A 16046-nucleotide genomic window follows, 5' to 3' on the forward strand; every position below is an offset into this window, starting at 1 on the left:
AATAATGTTTACGCACAAAAAAAATTATGAAATAAAAGCATGAAATGTGATCAAATAACTCTAGTTGATTGAAAATTGTTTATCGATAGCCAACATCGAAGTTTGTATGCACTTCAAATTTCTCAACTTTCTTCAAGTTTAGGTAGCGTTTAAGTTTGGGTCTATATTTGAGCATTAATTAATTAATTCTACAAAATCAAACCCTATTCAAACTCATAATTCTTTTAAAAGGTGTTAATCTGATAGCGTTTAAATTTAAAAAATTAAATCCAAGCTCAAGAAAACAAATATAATGGACCTGTATTAAGTCTAAATAATACCCGGGATGCTTCCTAACAATTAGCAGCTTCTTAAATCTCACGCTTTAACTAACGATGATGATATTGGAGCTGGGTTGCCATACTCATGCTTTATTGGAGCGGGGTTGCTACATTCAACGGGACATCATCAACAACTTTCACGCCTAGAAGACGATAAAAAGGTGTGTGGTTTATTGACTCATTCTCCAAACCCCCAACACCAGACGACGATTGTGTGCAAGACAAATAAAGACAGAGCGTACTATGAATTGATCCATAAAGAGATTAGAAAATTGTTATCAAACAGCTTAATGGTACAAAAATCAAAGAACTTGTTAGTTCCAAGTGTTTATCAAACACGTACTACGTCAAAAACTCCAAAGCCAATTTGAGGCAAAATATAATATAGTCAAATAAAAGATGTGCTCTACATTGACATGAATCACAAACTACAAAATGTTTTCTGACCATAGAGCTTCTAAGCAAGAAGCTTCGAGTCTCATAATCCAAAGCGAAAAACCTTCATAAACTCCTCTACATTTAAATATAATCTAATTTTCCATCCTAGTAATCTTCTTGTGGAAAATCTTAAACCATATGACTCTGCAGTAGAGTCCAGCAATTAACTTCCACCTGAAGTACAAAAGAATTCCTTATTCCAGATGCCACATCTTTTGCACATGTTTCGCAGCATTACCTGGCGCAAATGCAGGTCCCAATTTTGAAGCCCACAGACAGAACAAGGACCCAAAAGAATATAAAGCAGAACCAACCCCTGGACATCCCAGAGGCAGCAGCCTTCCCTGGACGTATGCTAACAACCGATTCCAAGGTAGTAGAGTTATCATCGCCCCTTGATAGGCCGAAAGAAAGGACAACATTGTACCTCCCGTGCTTTCCAAACAGCCAGTCCATTCCATGGCTGCCCGGACCAATATTCCCTATTTGAATCATACCAGCAGTAATGTGAGCCGTACTGGAAGATGAGGGATGCAGAAGAAGAGTCGCATCCTCTGAAGGGAATTCTGAAGCAAATGCAGGAGGAGCGGGAATGCTGCCCAACATACGACTTGCCTGCTTGATGAATGGATATTGAAAATCTGTAAAAAAACAGAAGGCAGCTAGAGATTAGGCGGCAGGTAAAAAATGTGCTGGTAGACTATAAACACAAAAAAAAAAAAAATCGAAAGCAGCTGCTAGCTCGAACTAATTCAGCATTTATAAAAACTGTCCTACATTCTTTAGTTGGCTCTTCCTTTGAAGAAGATGCAACATCACCATGGCCTAAAAGCTTTTCGCTTGACTCTTCAGCAGATTGAGCTTTTTCTTCCGATTCCTGGCAAAGACAACACTGTCCAAGTCAAGGCCAAATATCAATAAGTCAATGCAGTAGTCAGTGAAGTATAAATTCCTAGAATCCTAGTGTTACCTTTGGAAGAATGGATGCTTGTCCAGAAACAAGGGTCTCATTAATCCCCATCATCTCTGGAAGATCATGATTCATATATGGTGGGATTTCACCATCGGCATCATAGAAATTGAGATACTCTTCCAGCATGCCAAAAGCAGAAGTATCAGCAGCAATCGGATTTGACAAGTCATTAGTTTCAAGGAATGCTCCATCATCAAATTGAAGATTATCCAGAGCATCCATATAAGGTTCATCAAGCAAATAATTTACATTTTCAGCATCCAGTGCATTGCTTGGTTCGCCAATGTATTCACGCTTGACTGCTTTTTGATGCAAGTCATAGTGAACAGGCAAATTATATGAGTTCTGGTCATCAGACTGCTCTGGCACACAATTGTATTCACCAGCACCAACCAGGTGGTTCTGAGAATCATTGTTAGAACCTGTAGTTTCCTCACCGCCACTTACATTCTCCCCAGAATAGAATTCCAAAGGAAGGTTGCTAACCAATAACTTCTGAGGATCATTGCTTGAATCCGTATTTTCCTCGACAGAAGCGACATTCTCACCAGCAACAATATTCAACATGTGATCATTATCAGGCGAAATTTCAGTTCCAAGAATCTGAGTTAAAAAAGATTAAAAAAAAAAAAAAAATTCCACGCCTGTCAGAGGAAGTACACTTGATTAAACAAATAAAAGCTCATCTCTCTCTCTCTCTCTCTCTCTCTCTGACCTCCCTCCCTCCGAGAGATTTCAGACTTCTGCAGCACTAACACCGCCAATCAAATTGAAAACATTTACAAACAAGAAAACGAATATCCAAACATTCTGGTATATCCTTTTTATAAGATCAGTAATCATAGCATCACATGTAATTCAATGGATAATAACACAAGTTTCAATCTTTTGGATGACAAACCTCCCCCCCCCCCAAAAAAAAAAGGAAGAGACACAGCAAAAAAGAGCAGCTCCCACAATCATTTTCTTTAGTATAACCATCCACAAACCTTAATCTCAATGAATGTCTAAAACTAGGTAAATATCAAAATGAGAAGTGCATGCAAGAAATTTTAGTAGACACCCTATCCTAAACTGACCTGCCTCACCAAATGGAACACTTTTAACAAAACATTAGGACCTAAGAGGTAAGGATATTAAATCCACAAACCAAACATTTCCCACTAGGAAGCGCAGAGGCAACATTAAAACGAAGAGAAGATAAACGAAACCTGCATCTAAAAAAGAAACAAGCCAATGGTGCACTATCTATATACTATGCCAAATCAGATTTGTTGTTCTCCAGAAATCATTTCACTAATCACCAAGGTGGAACATGTCCATCAAGCTTCTATAATGGAGTACCTGTTTTGCTACATATCAGGTCTAAATACTACAAAGATCAAAACATATACATTCTACAGTCCAAAAGCTGGTGGGCTAATTTCATTTGTAATTGCAAGTTTAGTTTCCTAAAATATCAGCACACTTTCCGAGATGAGAATCAAGCCACTCTAGAAACACGTGCCTTTTTAATCAGTAGTCTATACAACTGAGCACACCATGCAACAAGATGCTTAAAGTTAAATAGTTCACTTATTTGTAGGTGCTACACCCTTTCATGAACATCAATGATTCATGCTGTAAGCATACTCATTACAGCTGCAGTTAATATACCTTACTTTTGTTGCTTCAGTCAAATATTTACAGTAAAAATGCCATCTAAACAAAATTTCTTCTTGAATTCCAAATTATGCCAATTGAACAAAATAAAGAGGTTGTAACTGTCTTTATCTGCTTTCAAGTCCTGTGAATGCTGTCTGAAATAAAAATTTACATGATACATATGAATAGAAGTATTACATGTCTCATGAAATATCAATCGAGTCCTAGAACTTATGTTAGTTTCTGTTAAGCCTTCCAACTTTTAGCTTGAAGCAGTTACTCGCCACTATATATAATTGACACTCACTTAAATCTAAAGCACCCAACAACATGTATGGAACCAAGAGGTCCAGGGTTTTAAAACTACTATTGATATGTTTGGCATGGACTTCTAGGTAGGAAGGCGTATTTTTTTAACACGAGAAAACATGAAAGAGCAATCTAGTTCATTTCCTTTCATACAAGTATAGTTTGTTATATGCTAAACAGACAACAGTATTAAATACACCAGCTGTTCCTCTAAATCCTTAAACCTGTTACTTGCAGAAGTAGAACCCATTCACTATCAGCCAAAACTGTTAACCATCATGCAGCCTATTACGAGGTTTCCAGCAAAGCTTATAAAAGTGATGGAAAAAATAGAGAGAGAAGGTAATTAGAAAGAAGTGAACTCAAAAAAGAGAGAGAACAGACCTGATCAAGGTCAATTCCATCCCAATAAGAATCATCACCAACTTCCACCTCTTCTGCAGCCTCCTCCTTGGGAACCATTTCCAATTCATCTTCTTCCCATTCCTCCTCAACAAAGGGCGCACCATATTGTTCTCCATTCTTTGGCCCAGAGCCACTTTTCTGAAAAACTCTACACAAAACAAATGCATCCTTCTCCACCAAAAAGGAGAGGGCAAACAGAAAATGAAATAAAGAAAATAAATCAGCAATACTCAGCAATTCAACTCTGGGACAACTAGCACAATAAGACAACAAGATGTGCAGGTTTTTGACACTGCAAACTTACAAAGACGCCAAATTATCCAAGAGTAGACTGGTTAGAATTGAGATTGTAGTTGAAGAAGGGGCAAGGATTCTTTGCACCCTCATCCTCCCCCCCTTTTTTTTCCAACCAAAATAAGCTTCAAGAACTCAAAAGCAAACAAGTGGAAATGATACATATAACAACCCCCACCTGGACAATTCCAGCCTTCTCCAACTCTTCATCAATAAGTCTGTACTCGTGCATGACCCAGTTAGTCCTCTGACCCTTAGGGGCACGACCACTGTGATACACCAAGGTCTTCTTCATCCCCACAACCTGCGACTTGTGGCGGACAGGCCTGTCCTTGCCAGTTGTCTTCCAGTAACCTTCTTCTGTCGCTCGATTAGTTCGTGATCCATTGCCATATTTCTTATCAAGTACACTAAAAAAATACCACTCCAAATCTCTGGTCTTCAGCCTTGATTTACCTAAAAAACCACAATATGGAAACAATTGAATAACTCGCAAATCAACAAAGTCATGAGAAGTAAGAAATTGTGAAGGCAATATATCCACAATGCACCAATGACTTGAGACAATGCCACACATGCCAAAAAGAAATCATCCATTGAATGTTAGTTGTAAGAGGTCAGATTAACAAGGACGAAAAATAATACAATGAAAGAAAGAAACATCTAGCAAGTCAAATAGAGTTCAGATAAGAAATCCTCAACAGACGATATAATAAAAATACTTGTCAAGTCAAAATTGCTAGCAAGCCTAAGGCCTCATTCGCAACTGATTTTCAAAACCTGAGTTTAGATTCTAATTTTGGGAAAAGCTATATTGTTGTGTTCTAAGCTGCTTTTCATACTCTTAATTTAAATAATTGGGATTTTAAAAAAAAAGCTGAAAATCAGAAACATCAATTTTGGTGCTTTTTAATTCTGATTTTCTAAAATCAGCTTTTACACAATCAGAAGCACTTGAGAAAGAACGAGGTCTAAATGTTTTAACAGATAAAGTACTATAACTAGACTGCAAAGACGTAAGGAAAATAACTAGCTTTACCTGCCTCCTAGTCAAATATGTCCCACCTGATTTAGCTTACCATGCATTCTGAAACATCCTCAGATCAAATTCAAAACTCCCCTCATCCACTCAAATCAACATAACTAATCCTCAAATTCATCCCAGTTAACTCAATCCCCTAATCCCACCCATCTAGTTAATCCAGCATAAATAAAACCCAAATCCAAACAGGTAGAAAAAGCAGAAGGAAACCACACAAGCCCTGGACATGACTAAAGGTATGTGGATTTAAACCTGCAAGAAAGTGTCAAGCTATATTGTATTAGTTTTATTTCTAAGGCTTCATTAGAAAAAAAATCCCAAATCCGGAAAGAAACGTAATTTACCAAGAACGCTTTTTACATAATACAGAAAATTAGACAATAAACCCAAAGATCCCAGCTCTCAACTAACCGCAAAATTCAGCACCGAGCAATAACAAATCTGTAGGTAAAAAAGAATTAAGCGCAATCCCGGCTAAAACAATCGATGAAACATAAACCCCAACCCAGAAAAGAGACACAACTCGTGAACACAAAACCAGAAAATAGAAAAAATATATATATATTACCTGGAAGTTCCCAAGGCTCAGCCTTGTAAATATCGATCTCTGAGATTGCATCAAGCCGGAAAGGCTTCCCACAAAGCTTTCGCCTTAAATAGTATCGGACCAATTCCTCGTCCGTCGGGTGAAATCTGAAACCCGGCGCTAGAGACGTCGACGTTTTCGAAAACATTAGAGAGACCGATAGAATTTTCCTTAGAGAGAAAGGTAGTACTAGTGAAAATGAAGAAGAAAGAGGAAAGAACTCACTCTTATTAAATTTTGTTTAGTGGGTTTTCTCTACTTTTTTTGCTTTTTCACTTTTTCTTTTCTTTTTTCATTTCTTTTTTTTTTTTGGTGGATTGGTGGAATTTAAGAAAGGAGAGCGCTGCCAGTGGTTAAATGAAGTCCAACACCGTAAGAGTAGTGTTTAGCTAGGGAAGATGAATGTTGACTGAAGTCGAAAAATATCAGGATTAGTTGTAATTCAAACCCCTAAACTGTTCACAATTATCAATTGGCCCCAATTTACGATAGAATTTAGCTATCTTTTGGAATTGAAAAGGACAATAAACTCCATAATAAAACAAATTTGACAAGCATAATAGATGCTCTATACTCAATAATTATAAATTATATTCACAAGAAAAATTTATTTTTTCATAAAATTTCTATTCTCGACAAGAAGATGAAGCTTCTTTTTGACTTTTTGCCCATGAAAGAGTCGTTAAATTCGATCTACAGATCCGATGTATTGCACTACTTTGCGAATGTAAAGTGAAACTTTTGAGTTATCATGGTGCTGCTATTAAATAGTTGAGGAGTAAAGTCACGAAAGGGAATAGTCTAAGGGCGTAAAGTGCAATTAACCCTGACGGAGAGGAGGTGTTTCTTGTTTGAGTTACGGGTGGGTGATGTTACTTTGGTCACAGTTGTATACGTGGAGATAAGAGAAAGCCGGTTCCAGAATGTACCAGAGCGTTCGGATTGAAAGTCGCTCGAGTGGGTCGTCGCCAGGCGCGAGCACAATCTGAATACATGATAACGTGGTTCTACTCCTTTCCATCTAGGATTCTACCAAGAAAGTACAATGCAGTTCGTTTAATTAAAAAACCTTTTTTTTTTTTACATTATTTAAATTATGTTCGAATTGAGTTTATGTTATTGTGATTACTATGCAAGTTGTATTCAAGAGAAAATTTCACTCATCTAAACTGGAAATACTGATTAAAGAATAAAATTTCAACAACCGAATTGACTTAATTATAAAGAGGAAGCAGTTTTTTTCTATTATCCAATTCAATGCTCGAATACTACATGTAACAGTTGAAAGAAGAAAAAATGTCGAAAGGGATGAAAGAATTTTAAAAAATTCCAACACGACACTTGTGGGATTGAGTGTAGAGTTGTATTCTGTACAAAATCTAATTATGTACTTAGTTAAACATTTTAGCTTAAATATTTTATTGATAGGGTGAAGAATTATTCTAATCAGTGGGTTTTAAGGTGGGAAACATAAAAAGATAATTTCAAAATTTATACAGAGTTGTATGTAAATTATCATGTATTCCATTAGTTCCAAGTAACTCGTGTAAACTTGGATTGTAAGTAAAATTAAATTTTGATTATGATTGGATATTAAATTTTTTTAAATAATATTTTATTTATATTATAAATTTATTTTTTTATATTTTCATTCATCTTTCTATCACATCATAAAAATATTATAATAATTATTTTAAATAATACTCCGTTCAAATAAATTCATAGCCACGGATCCTCTTCCGTTGCTTTTTGCACACATAGGCGTCGGTGTGTGCGCATGCGCCTGCTTCAGGATTAAGGATATGACGTAAGACGGTAAGAGGAGCGAGTGTTGTGCGTCAGTCCTTGACATTGACTATTCACAAACGCCCACGACGGATCATGGGCTCGAGTTGTTATTAGATTTTAATTCCGCGGTATAATATAAACGCTTGGCTTGTTTAACGATGCTCATAGTCCATTCGTTAATATATATTTTATGTGTTATATTTTTTAAAATATAAATTTAATAAAAAAATAAATATAAAAGAGAGTAAGCGAAATTAAATAAAAATATATATAAATGTAAGAGAAAATAATAATTATTAGTTTGTGTATATATATATATGTATGATAAGTTTGATGAATATTAGGTGTACTAACACGTGCTTTAAAAACACCCACAGAAAAAACTCTAATATAAATACTCTATTACAACACCTATAAATATTAACACAATAAATGTAAATATTAAATATATTAAAATATAAAAACGTAATAAACTTTTTGATACAGTCTTATATTTAATTTTTTCTATCCAATTTCACGCTCTACGACGATCGTCAATTGCACCTTACAATCACTTGTATTGCAGAGGACCTCAATCCGGCAAGAATTGGGAGTATTGCATCAGTATCGTTTTCTTAAGATCCTATTTTTAGCATTAGTTACTTTCCCCCCACTATTTTTCTCTTCTTTTTGTTCTTTCCCATGGTACTTCCTCTATTTGTTATGGCTATTGAGAGGCTCTTCTCGAAGTTTAGACATTTACTTCATTTTGGTCGTCTTTCCTAACTTGTACAATTAAATTGAGCTTAGACTTGATTTCATCTTGTTTATTTATGAACTCTAGAAAATCAGACTCTTCCAATAAATGGGCAAAAATTCTATTTTTTTTTTCTTATTGAGAGTATATTCGTAAATATGTGAGAAAAGAAGAGTATAAATGTTTTGGAATATTGATATATATATATATATATATATATGTTTCTATATTAACAGTAAACTTTCTTTGATATTTCTGATTATTAAAATTTGATTCATTGTTCAAAAAATCGTGCTCAAATCCTAGCTCAAGATTGACTTTATGGCAGTTGTATGAAGTCAAACCTAAAATTTTAGATTTACTCTAGTCAACCTCGTCCTAACTTTTGGGCTAGGCTTAGCCTAGATGATTTTTTTTCACATATCTGGACTTGACTCGAGTGTACAGGCTGGTGGCCAATAGAGTTTTTTTTTTTTTTAAAAAAGCCCAAAATTCGGCGCATGAATACTTCATGCAATAAGAGTCTGAAAAGCCATTATCCATCTGAGTGTTGCACCACTAAAAGAGAATGCATGGGCTAATGGACCCAAAAATAAATAAATAATCATAAATGAGTTATCCCGTAGGAATTCACTTTAAAATAAGTCGTAGTCATAACTTTAAAATAAGTCGTAGTCATAACGAGTAAATCTTATAAATACTTATGATTGAATATATGACACATATGTAAAATTTAAGTATTAAATTCGAATTATGTGTCATGTATCTAATGATAAAAGTGTATACCCTGTCAGTGTAATGTCTAGAAGATTAATCCAATTATAATCTAAATTTAAATAAAGCATGATTGAAATTGCAAGATTACTTCAGCATAAGACTCCTTATCCCGAATCATCCAACCTGCGGAATCCAAATCCTCGTGCCAAGCTAGCCCAGAAGAGTATATATCAACATCTGCATTATGCCAGATCTTATCATGAAAAGGATAGATTGATTCTACAATTGCTAATAGTGGTAATTATCTCTACAATAGTAGGTACCAACACAAACTAGATGCTAAAAATAATAAATATGGGCGTTATTAGTTATTACAATAACATGCACAACACAGAAGTTTTTTCACTTAAAATGCTGAGAACCATGATGATCTTTCCCCAACCTATGCTCGTCAAGATTCTAAAGACCTGGATGAATGCACTCAAATTCTGCAACAAAAAGCTTCTGCAAAAGAATGACTAGTCATCAATCATGGTGAAGAATGCCCTTTTTTTTTTTTTTTTTTTGCGTTTTTGGGTTCATAAATTGCATTTTCGCCATCCGCATCAGCCACTTAGCTGGAACGGCCGCTCCTAGCAGTTTAACATGATCCAAGAAAATCCTGCGCAAGCTGTGCTCAGCTAGCTACACTCTTGTATTATCAAGTGTTAATATCTATAAAATGTTAACGTTTATGGAAAAAACAAAATGTTCAGAAGATCATACCATAAACTTGCAACCACATTCTGAAAGAAAAGCCCAAAGCTTGGATCTAAATTCCAATCTGCATCCAGTTGCAACTTCTTTGATGACAGATTTAAGTCCCAATTTTCCACACAGTTAAGGCTACTAAAGTCTGTATCCAGACTTTCTGCAACCAAGAAAGTCCTCCCTGTTTTATTCCCGGAGTAGGTTCAAGGTAAACGTTTTCTTGAACTGCAAAAGATCAAAGCACCTGTAATTCCCACAACTCTAGGACCACCACTTGATGATGTCCCTCCAGGGGCAGACAGATGCCATTTAAAATCTGATGGCATGCTTTCAACTGGAGGGTTCTAACACTCCACAATCCTGAATTTCCTCCAAAAAACGGAGCTGAAAATTGGACTTTTATTTTAAATAAATTATTTAGAAAGGCAGAGTACGATAACTAACTAAGGTACATTTGTTCAGCATACTGAAAGCAACTATAGAAGAAGATTACAGCGGTGCAACAAACTGCTAGGCATCTCAAATGACTCTTCAACTAATCTTCCTTGTTCCGAAGATCAGATGCCACTTGAGAAAATTGCAGCAACACTTCTAGCCGGAAACTACAAAACTACAGGTACTTACTACTTAACCCAAATGCCTAGCCTCCTCGAACAAGTCTCCTCAAGTCTTCATTCTCCTTGTTCAAAAGATCGATGCGTGATTGAAGTATGTTAATCATGGCTTGGGCACGCATCACTTCAATCTTTAGAGTCTCCCTCTCCATGGAGACATTTAGGATCTCATTCTCTAAGTTACTGATGAATTTTAAATATCCAGGCGGCACAGATTTCTCAAGATTTGACGAGTCAAATGTAGCTGTGCTGGCAGGCTGGGTTTCTTTAGGTTCGACGGATTCTAGTAAAGGAAATTCCAAAAGGGCAGATGAAAAATTTGTCGTCATCATCGTTGGAGGAGGATCCTGACTAGTAGTAGTTGAATCTTCCGAACCATTGGCATGGCTGGAGTTAGGGTCATCTTGCTTCGACCTTTTATTCTGTCCTAAAGAAAGAGGCTCTGGATCCTCTGACCTCTCCCTCTTGCAAATAAATGGTATTCCTTGGGGCTCACTTGGATGCTCAATAACGCGAGGTGTCTTATTAATATCCTGCAACAACCAGCAAAAGTTCACACATAAATGGCAATGCGAGGGCAGTATATAATGGGACTCAGAGGTCCATCATATTGTTATATTTGCCAACCTTGTATAAAGGTTACCAAGTGATGCACAAGTGAATTTGCATTTAATATATTTTGTATGTAATCTGCATTATGTATCGGACGGGGTAGGGGAAAGGGGTACCCTCAAGTGAAGACAGTGGAGAAGTATGCAGATATAGCTTCACAGACTAACCAGCAATAAACTAAATGCTATCTTCTATCATATTAACCACAGAAAAGGAGAAAGAATCTCATAAAGATATAGTTGAACCATCTGCTAGTATATTCACATGAATTGCTCTCAAAACTCAAAGGGACAGGAGGATTTGAGTAAACGAATAACTGAAAGGATAACGGAATAACAGACTCAGAAGCAGATGTAACCCAAAGCTTGGGCTGAATGGAAGAAACTTCCAAAGGTGGAAGGCTCACCATACTCCATCAGCCCTGACGAAGCGAAAATATACAAGAATATATTGTGACGATATCCTTACAGACGCATATTGCCAGGGTCATTGAGAATAGATAAGCAATTAATTAAATGGCTGGGCATTCAAATTTCCTTACAGGAGCACGAAAATGATTAATCCTCATGCACAACATATTGTACGCAAAGTTAGTAAGAGAAACTAGTCGCAATTATTAAAGTCCTACCACATGGGAATCCCCAATTCACCACATATATTTGTAGGGGGAAAAAAATGAGAGAGAGAGAGAAAGAGAGAGGTGAATGGACATGCAAAAATGGAAATAGCTACTGCTAAAATTATATATTCCTACTGTATTTAAATCCCCAACTTACTATAGATCCATGGATTGGATTACTTTTACTCCCTTAGAAATGAGGGAGCCTCGTATCTATCGACACCAAAAGAAAATAGCTGCATATTCAGTTCATCTACCTGGAAATATGCCATCCATTTTTCATCTTAGATGTCAAACTTCAAGGTCTAGGGACCTGCTCTTTATTTCAGCAAATATTTTTTTCCAGTTGCATATATTTCCTACCAGACAAAATCGTCTTAAGTAGCAACAATGTACTGGATATTTTCCTGGTTGGCTTTTGTCGCTATTTTCCCGGTTGGCTTTTGTCGCAATCCTTAACTGGTTATAAACCTATTTTGTCGTGATCATTCCCAATTTGTCGTGATCATTGCTCCCTGCTCTTCCAATCATTAACATGTGACTCGACAAAATGCAATGCTTATTAATTGCGTAAAAATACACCACACATGATGACAATGAAGGACGGTCAGCGACAAAAACTATTAATGATAATTAAAGTACCGGGGTGAGGTCATTGCAATCCACCCTTGCTTCATCACCATTGGCCATATCATCCTCAGCCTCTCCTCCAGGAATCAGGAGAGCTGTATCATCATCCCATTCCTCCTCGACAAATGGAGCATAACGGTCACCATTTGGTGGCCCTAGACCACTCTTTTGAAAAATTCTACAAAGCACAAATACATCCTTTTTGCTCGCACAAGAAGGAAAAAAAACCGTTGCAGTAAGTTTCAATACTTAGAAAGGGGGTCATAATCAAATACACATGGTAAACTTTAAGTCTGATATTGTTGTTCACACCTGTGCCACTCCAGCTTTCTCCAATTCTTCATCCACAAGTCTATACTCATGCATTACCCAGTTTGTCCTCTTGCCATCAGGGGCTCGTCCACTATGAAAAACAAGCGTTTTCTTCATCCCAATTGTCTGAGACTTGTGACGCACAGGACGATCCTTACCAGTTGCTTTCCAGTATCCCTTCCCAGTAGCACGGTTCAGTCGAGAACCATTACCGTACTTTCTGTCAACAGGGCTGAAAAAGTACCACTCAAGATCTCGCGTTTTCAAGGAAGAATAACCTGTCATCACCAAACACAATTCATTAGGAACGGCAAGAAAAGTGCAGAAAGCCATGAAGTAATGGGGAAACCAAAAATTAACATTCAAGAAGCTACATCAAAAAAAAACACCAAGAAACTCATTAGCTAGCAAAACATATAAACTCATCCTGAAAATTCTAGTGCATACAGCCGTAAACCAGGTGGACTAGATTTGTGCTCTATTCTGAATATTCAATTAAACATTAAACAGACATCCTGCATCCATCTTTCCGTCTTTCTTTAGCTCCAAGTCTGGGAGATAACCCAAAGTCAGGGAAGAATCTTATCGTTATTGCACAAAATTTCAGCTGGTATGTAGTATTGTGAACACTCATGCTTCTTCTTTTTTTCTTGTTATTCTATTCATTTAGATGTCCTATTTATTGCATTTTAGTAGTTCAAAATTCATCAAGTTAGATTCGTTGGACTCCATAAATATCTCATTTTTACTCTTAATTGACACCTCAGTTCATTTCAAAGCTCCATTCCTGGCAAAACAACACAAAACCTCTACACAAAGTAACATAGACAACAATTTTACACAGGGAAATCAAAGAAAGAAAATGGCTGGAGAACATAAAATCAGAAGGCATATGTTAAAATAAAATGCCAATTTAAAAACTACTGCCAAAGCATTAATCTTTAACAAAAACATAAACCAAACAAGCAGCTCACATAAAAGCCCAACAAATTCAAACCAAAAAGAGAACAACTTTTAATAGTTTTTAAAAAAAGACAACATAAAACCTTAAAACGGGAAAAAAGTGCAGATAAGAAATTACTTGCGAGCTCCCAAGGCTCAGATTTGTAGACATCGATCTCACAAACAGCTTGGAACCTAAAGGGCTTCCCACAAGCCTTCCTCCTCAAATAGTACCTGACCAACTCCTCATCTGTTGGATGAAACCTGAACCCAGGAGCCAAAGAAGTCGGCGGTGGCGCACCCACAGGCGACCCGCCAATTCCTCCTCCCAGAACGGCCGTCGTTGATGATGATGGTGCCACCGCCACAGCCACTAACTCCTGCCCCATCCTCGCCAGCAAAAAGAAAAAAAAAAAGAACAAAACCCAGAAACGAAATGAAGCGGAAAAAGCCTCAATTTTCAAAAAAACCCACAAAAAATTCCCGAAACCCACCAAAAAGATCTTATCTTTATGCTGAAAGAAATCGAGTGAGAAAAAGTTAGGTTTGACGGATGAAGAAAAAAGATGATTAGAAGAGAAGTAAAGATAGGATAGAAGGAAAGCAGAGAGTGAAGGGAGTTGGGGTGGGAGAGTTGAGGCTAGTAATAATAGTAATAATACTAGTGATAAGGGAAAAAAGAAAAGAAGAGGAGAATGGGATTGGTATTGCCCATCGGTTAAGAAAGCTGAAAGGAAAATGGCGTTTGAGGGGGTGGGTTGTGGATTAGAAATGGATGCTTGCTTGACACGGAAATCGAAAATCAATGACAAAGGCCAACACTGAGGCTGCTGCTATTGCTATTGTTGTTGGTATTGGTGATGGGGTTGGGGATGTGGTGTTTTCATTGTTGTATTACTACTTCATTTCTTTTTATTAATTTTTGGGTTTAAGTTAGTAATTTTTTTTTTTTTGGTTTACTTTAGGAAGAAGCCTGTCTCTATCTACCTCTGGACTCTGGCTATGGTTATGGGGGAAGAATGAAGAGGAGGATTTCCTTCTCTGCTTCTCATTCACTCACCTCGCTCCCTCTCACTCATTCAATCCTCGTGGATAACGACAGCCATTGGCAAAATTGGGGATTCTATTCTTGCGTTTGATTTTTACCAAAGTTTAAGGGGTGTGGTTATCTTGTAGGGTGGAGGATGTATTTACTATGGTGTGAAAATACACTACTAACTACTTCTCTGGACTCGTTTTTAGGGAAAGACAATCTAGCCATGGTGGTCCAAGAAGGAAATTTTATTCACTAAATATGGAAATATATCTAAGATAATTAAGGAAGTGTTTTTCTTTTCTTCTTTTCAATTATACGGTTTTGGTTTTGTGGTGGGATGCTGAATCTGGTCAGTAATTGATGGTGGGACTTAGGCGGATTTCGAGAGGAAGAGCCAATCTTGGATACTTTTTACAATTTCGCCAACTCGGACTCAGATAGTTGCTGTTTCAAGGGATTTCCTTCCGGGGGCTGATTCAATTCATGAATTATTATTCCGAAGTTTTTTCATGGTCACTCGTGCGGTGGTTTGCTTTGGAAGTACGTAATGCGAGCACCGAGCAACATATCCGGTTGAAAAGAAATTTAACCAGATCCATTTGGTCCGCCTATCAATATCAATTTTCCGGCCAACTTAGAATCCATTTGAATTGCTATTTTTTAAACTTTTTATAAAATAATATACTATAATAATTTAATATATGTAAAATTTTAAAAAAAAAGTGATTAAAAGGTATGATCACAAAAAACATAAATCTTTTTTTAGAGAAAAACTGCAATTCAAACATTTGAGTTGGTTAAACAACCACAAATAATGAAACAACAATCAATCCAAAAGTTACAGATCTTTTGCTGTCCTTTTAAGAAATTCTTTCTTTGCTAGCTTTTGAGCACATTTTTGCGGAAGAAGGCGTGAGCGTGTGTGGATTGCATTTTATTTACACATAGGCCTTGTTTGAATTGCATTTTTCTGGATTTTTTGTAAAAAAATTACTGTAGCGATTTGAAATATGTGAGGTAAAAAGGTGATAGGAAAATGTGTTCAAGAAAAACGTAGTAATTTTTCTGAGTAAAATCACTATCCAAACAAGGCCTAACTTGTTTACAGTATTTTTATCAATCATCTTTTTATTTTACACATCACGTCAAAAAAGTGTTACAGTATTTTTTTAATTAAAAAGTTCCTCTATCTTTTTTTTTTAATGAAAGAAATCCCATCCTGCTGCTCTATCTCCTATTTGGCAAAATAATCATCAGAAAGGAAATTGATAAGCTATTT

General features: G+C 36.5%; 2 protein-coding genes across 2 annotated transcripts; both read right to left on the reverse strand.

Moving 5' to 3' along the window:
• Positions 1 to 672: 672 nt before the first annotated feature.
• LOC113730754 (NAC domain-containing protein 78) lies at positions 673 to 6303 on the reverse strand. The gene is made up of 6 exons (XM_027255642.2): positions 5994 to 6303; positions 4562 to 4839; positions 4069 to 4257; positions 1729 to 2334; positions 1536 to 1635; positions 673 to 1399 (listed from the first exon to the last, which is right to left on the reverse strand). Exons 1-6 carry the CDS (start codon positions 6157 to 6159, stop codon positions 993 to 995), a joined length of 1746 nt encoding a protein of 581 aa, XP_027111443.1. The 5' UTR covers positions 6160 to 6303; the 3' UTR covers positions 673 to 992.
• Positions 6304 to 10367: 4064 nt separating this feature from the next.
• LOC113730755 (NAC domain containing protein 50-like) lies at positions 10368 to 14684 on the reverse strand. The gene is made up of 4 exons (XM_027255643.2): positions 13871 to 14684; positions 12790 to 13067; positions 12490 to 12675; positions 10368 to 11149 (listed from the first exon to the last, which is right to left on the reverse strand). The coding sequence occupies exons 1-4, from the start codon at positions 14118 to 14120 to the stop codon at positions 10643 to 10645; spliced, it is 1221 nt and encodes a 406-aa protein (XP_027111444.1). The 5' UTR covers positions 14121 to 14684; the 3' UTR covers positions 10368 to 10642.
• Positions 14685 to 16046: the final 1362 nt, after the last annotated feature.

Source organism: Coffea arabica, chromosome 2e (genome assembly GCF_036785885.1).
Source record: "Coffea arabica cultivar ET-39 chromosome 2e, Coffea Arabica ET-39 HiFi, whole genome shotgun sequence".
Taxonomy (NCBI): domain Eukaryota; kingdom Viridiplantae; phylum Streptophyta; class Magnoliopsida; order Gentianales; family Rubiaceae; genus Coffea; species Coffea arabica.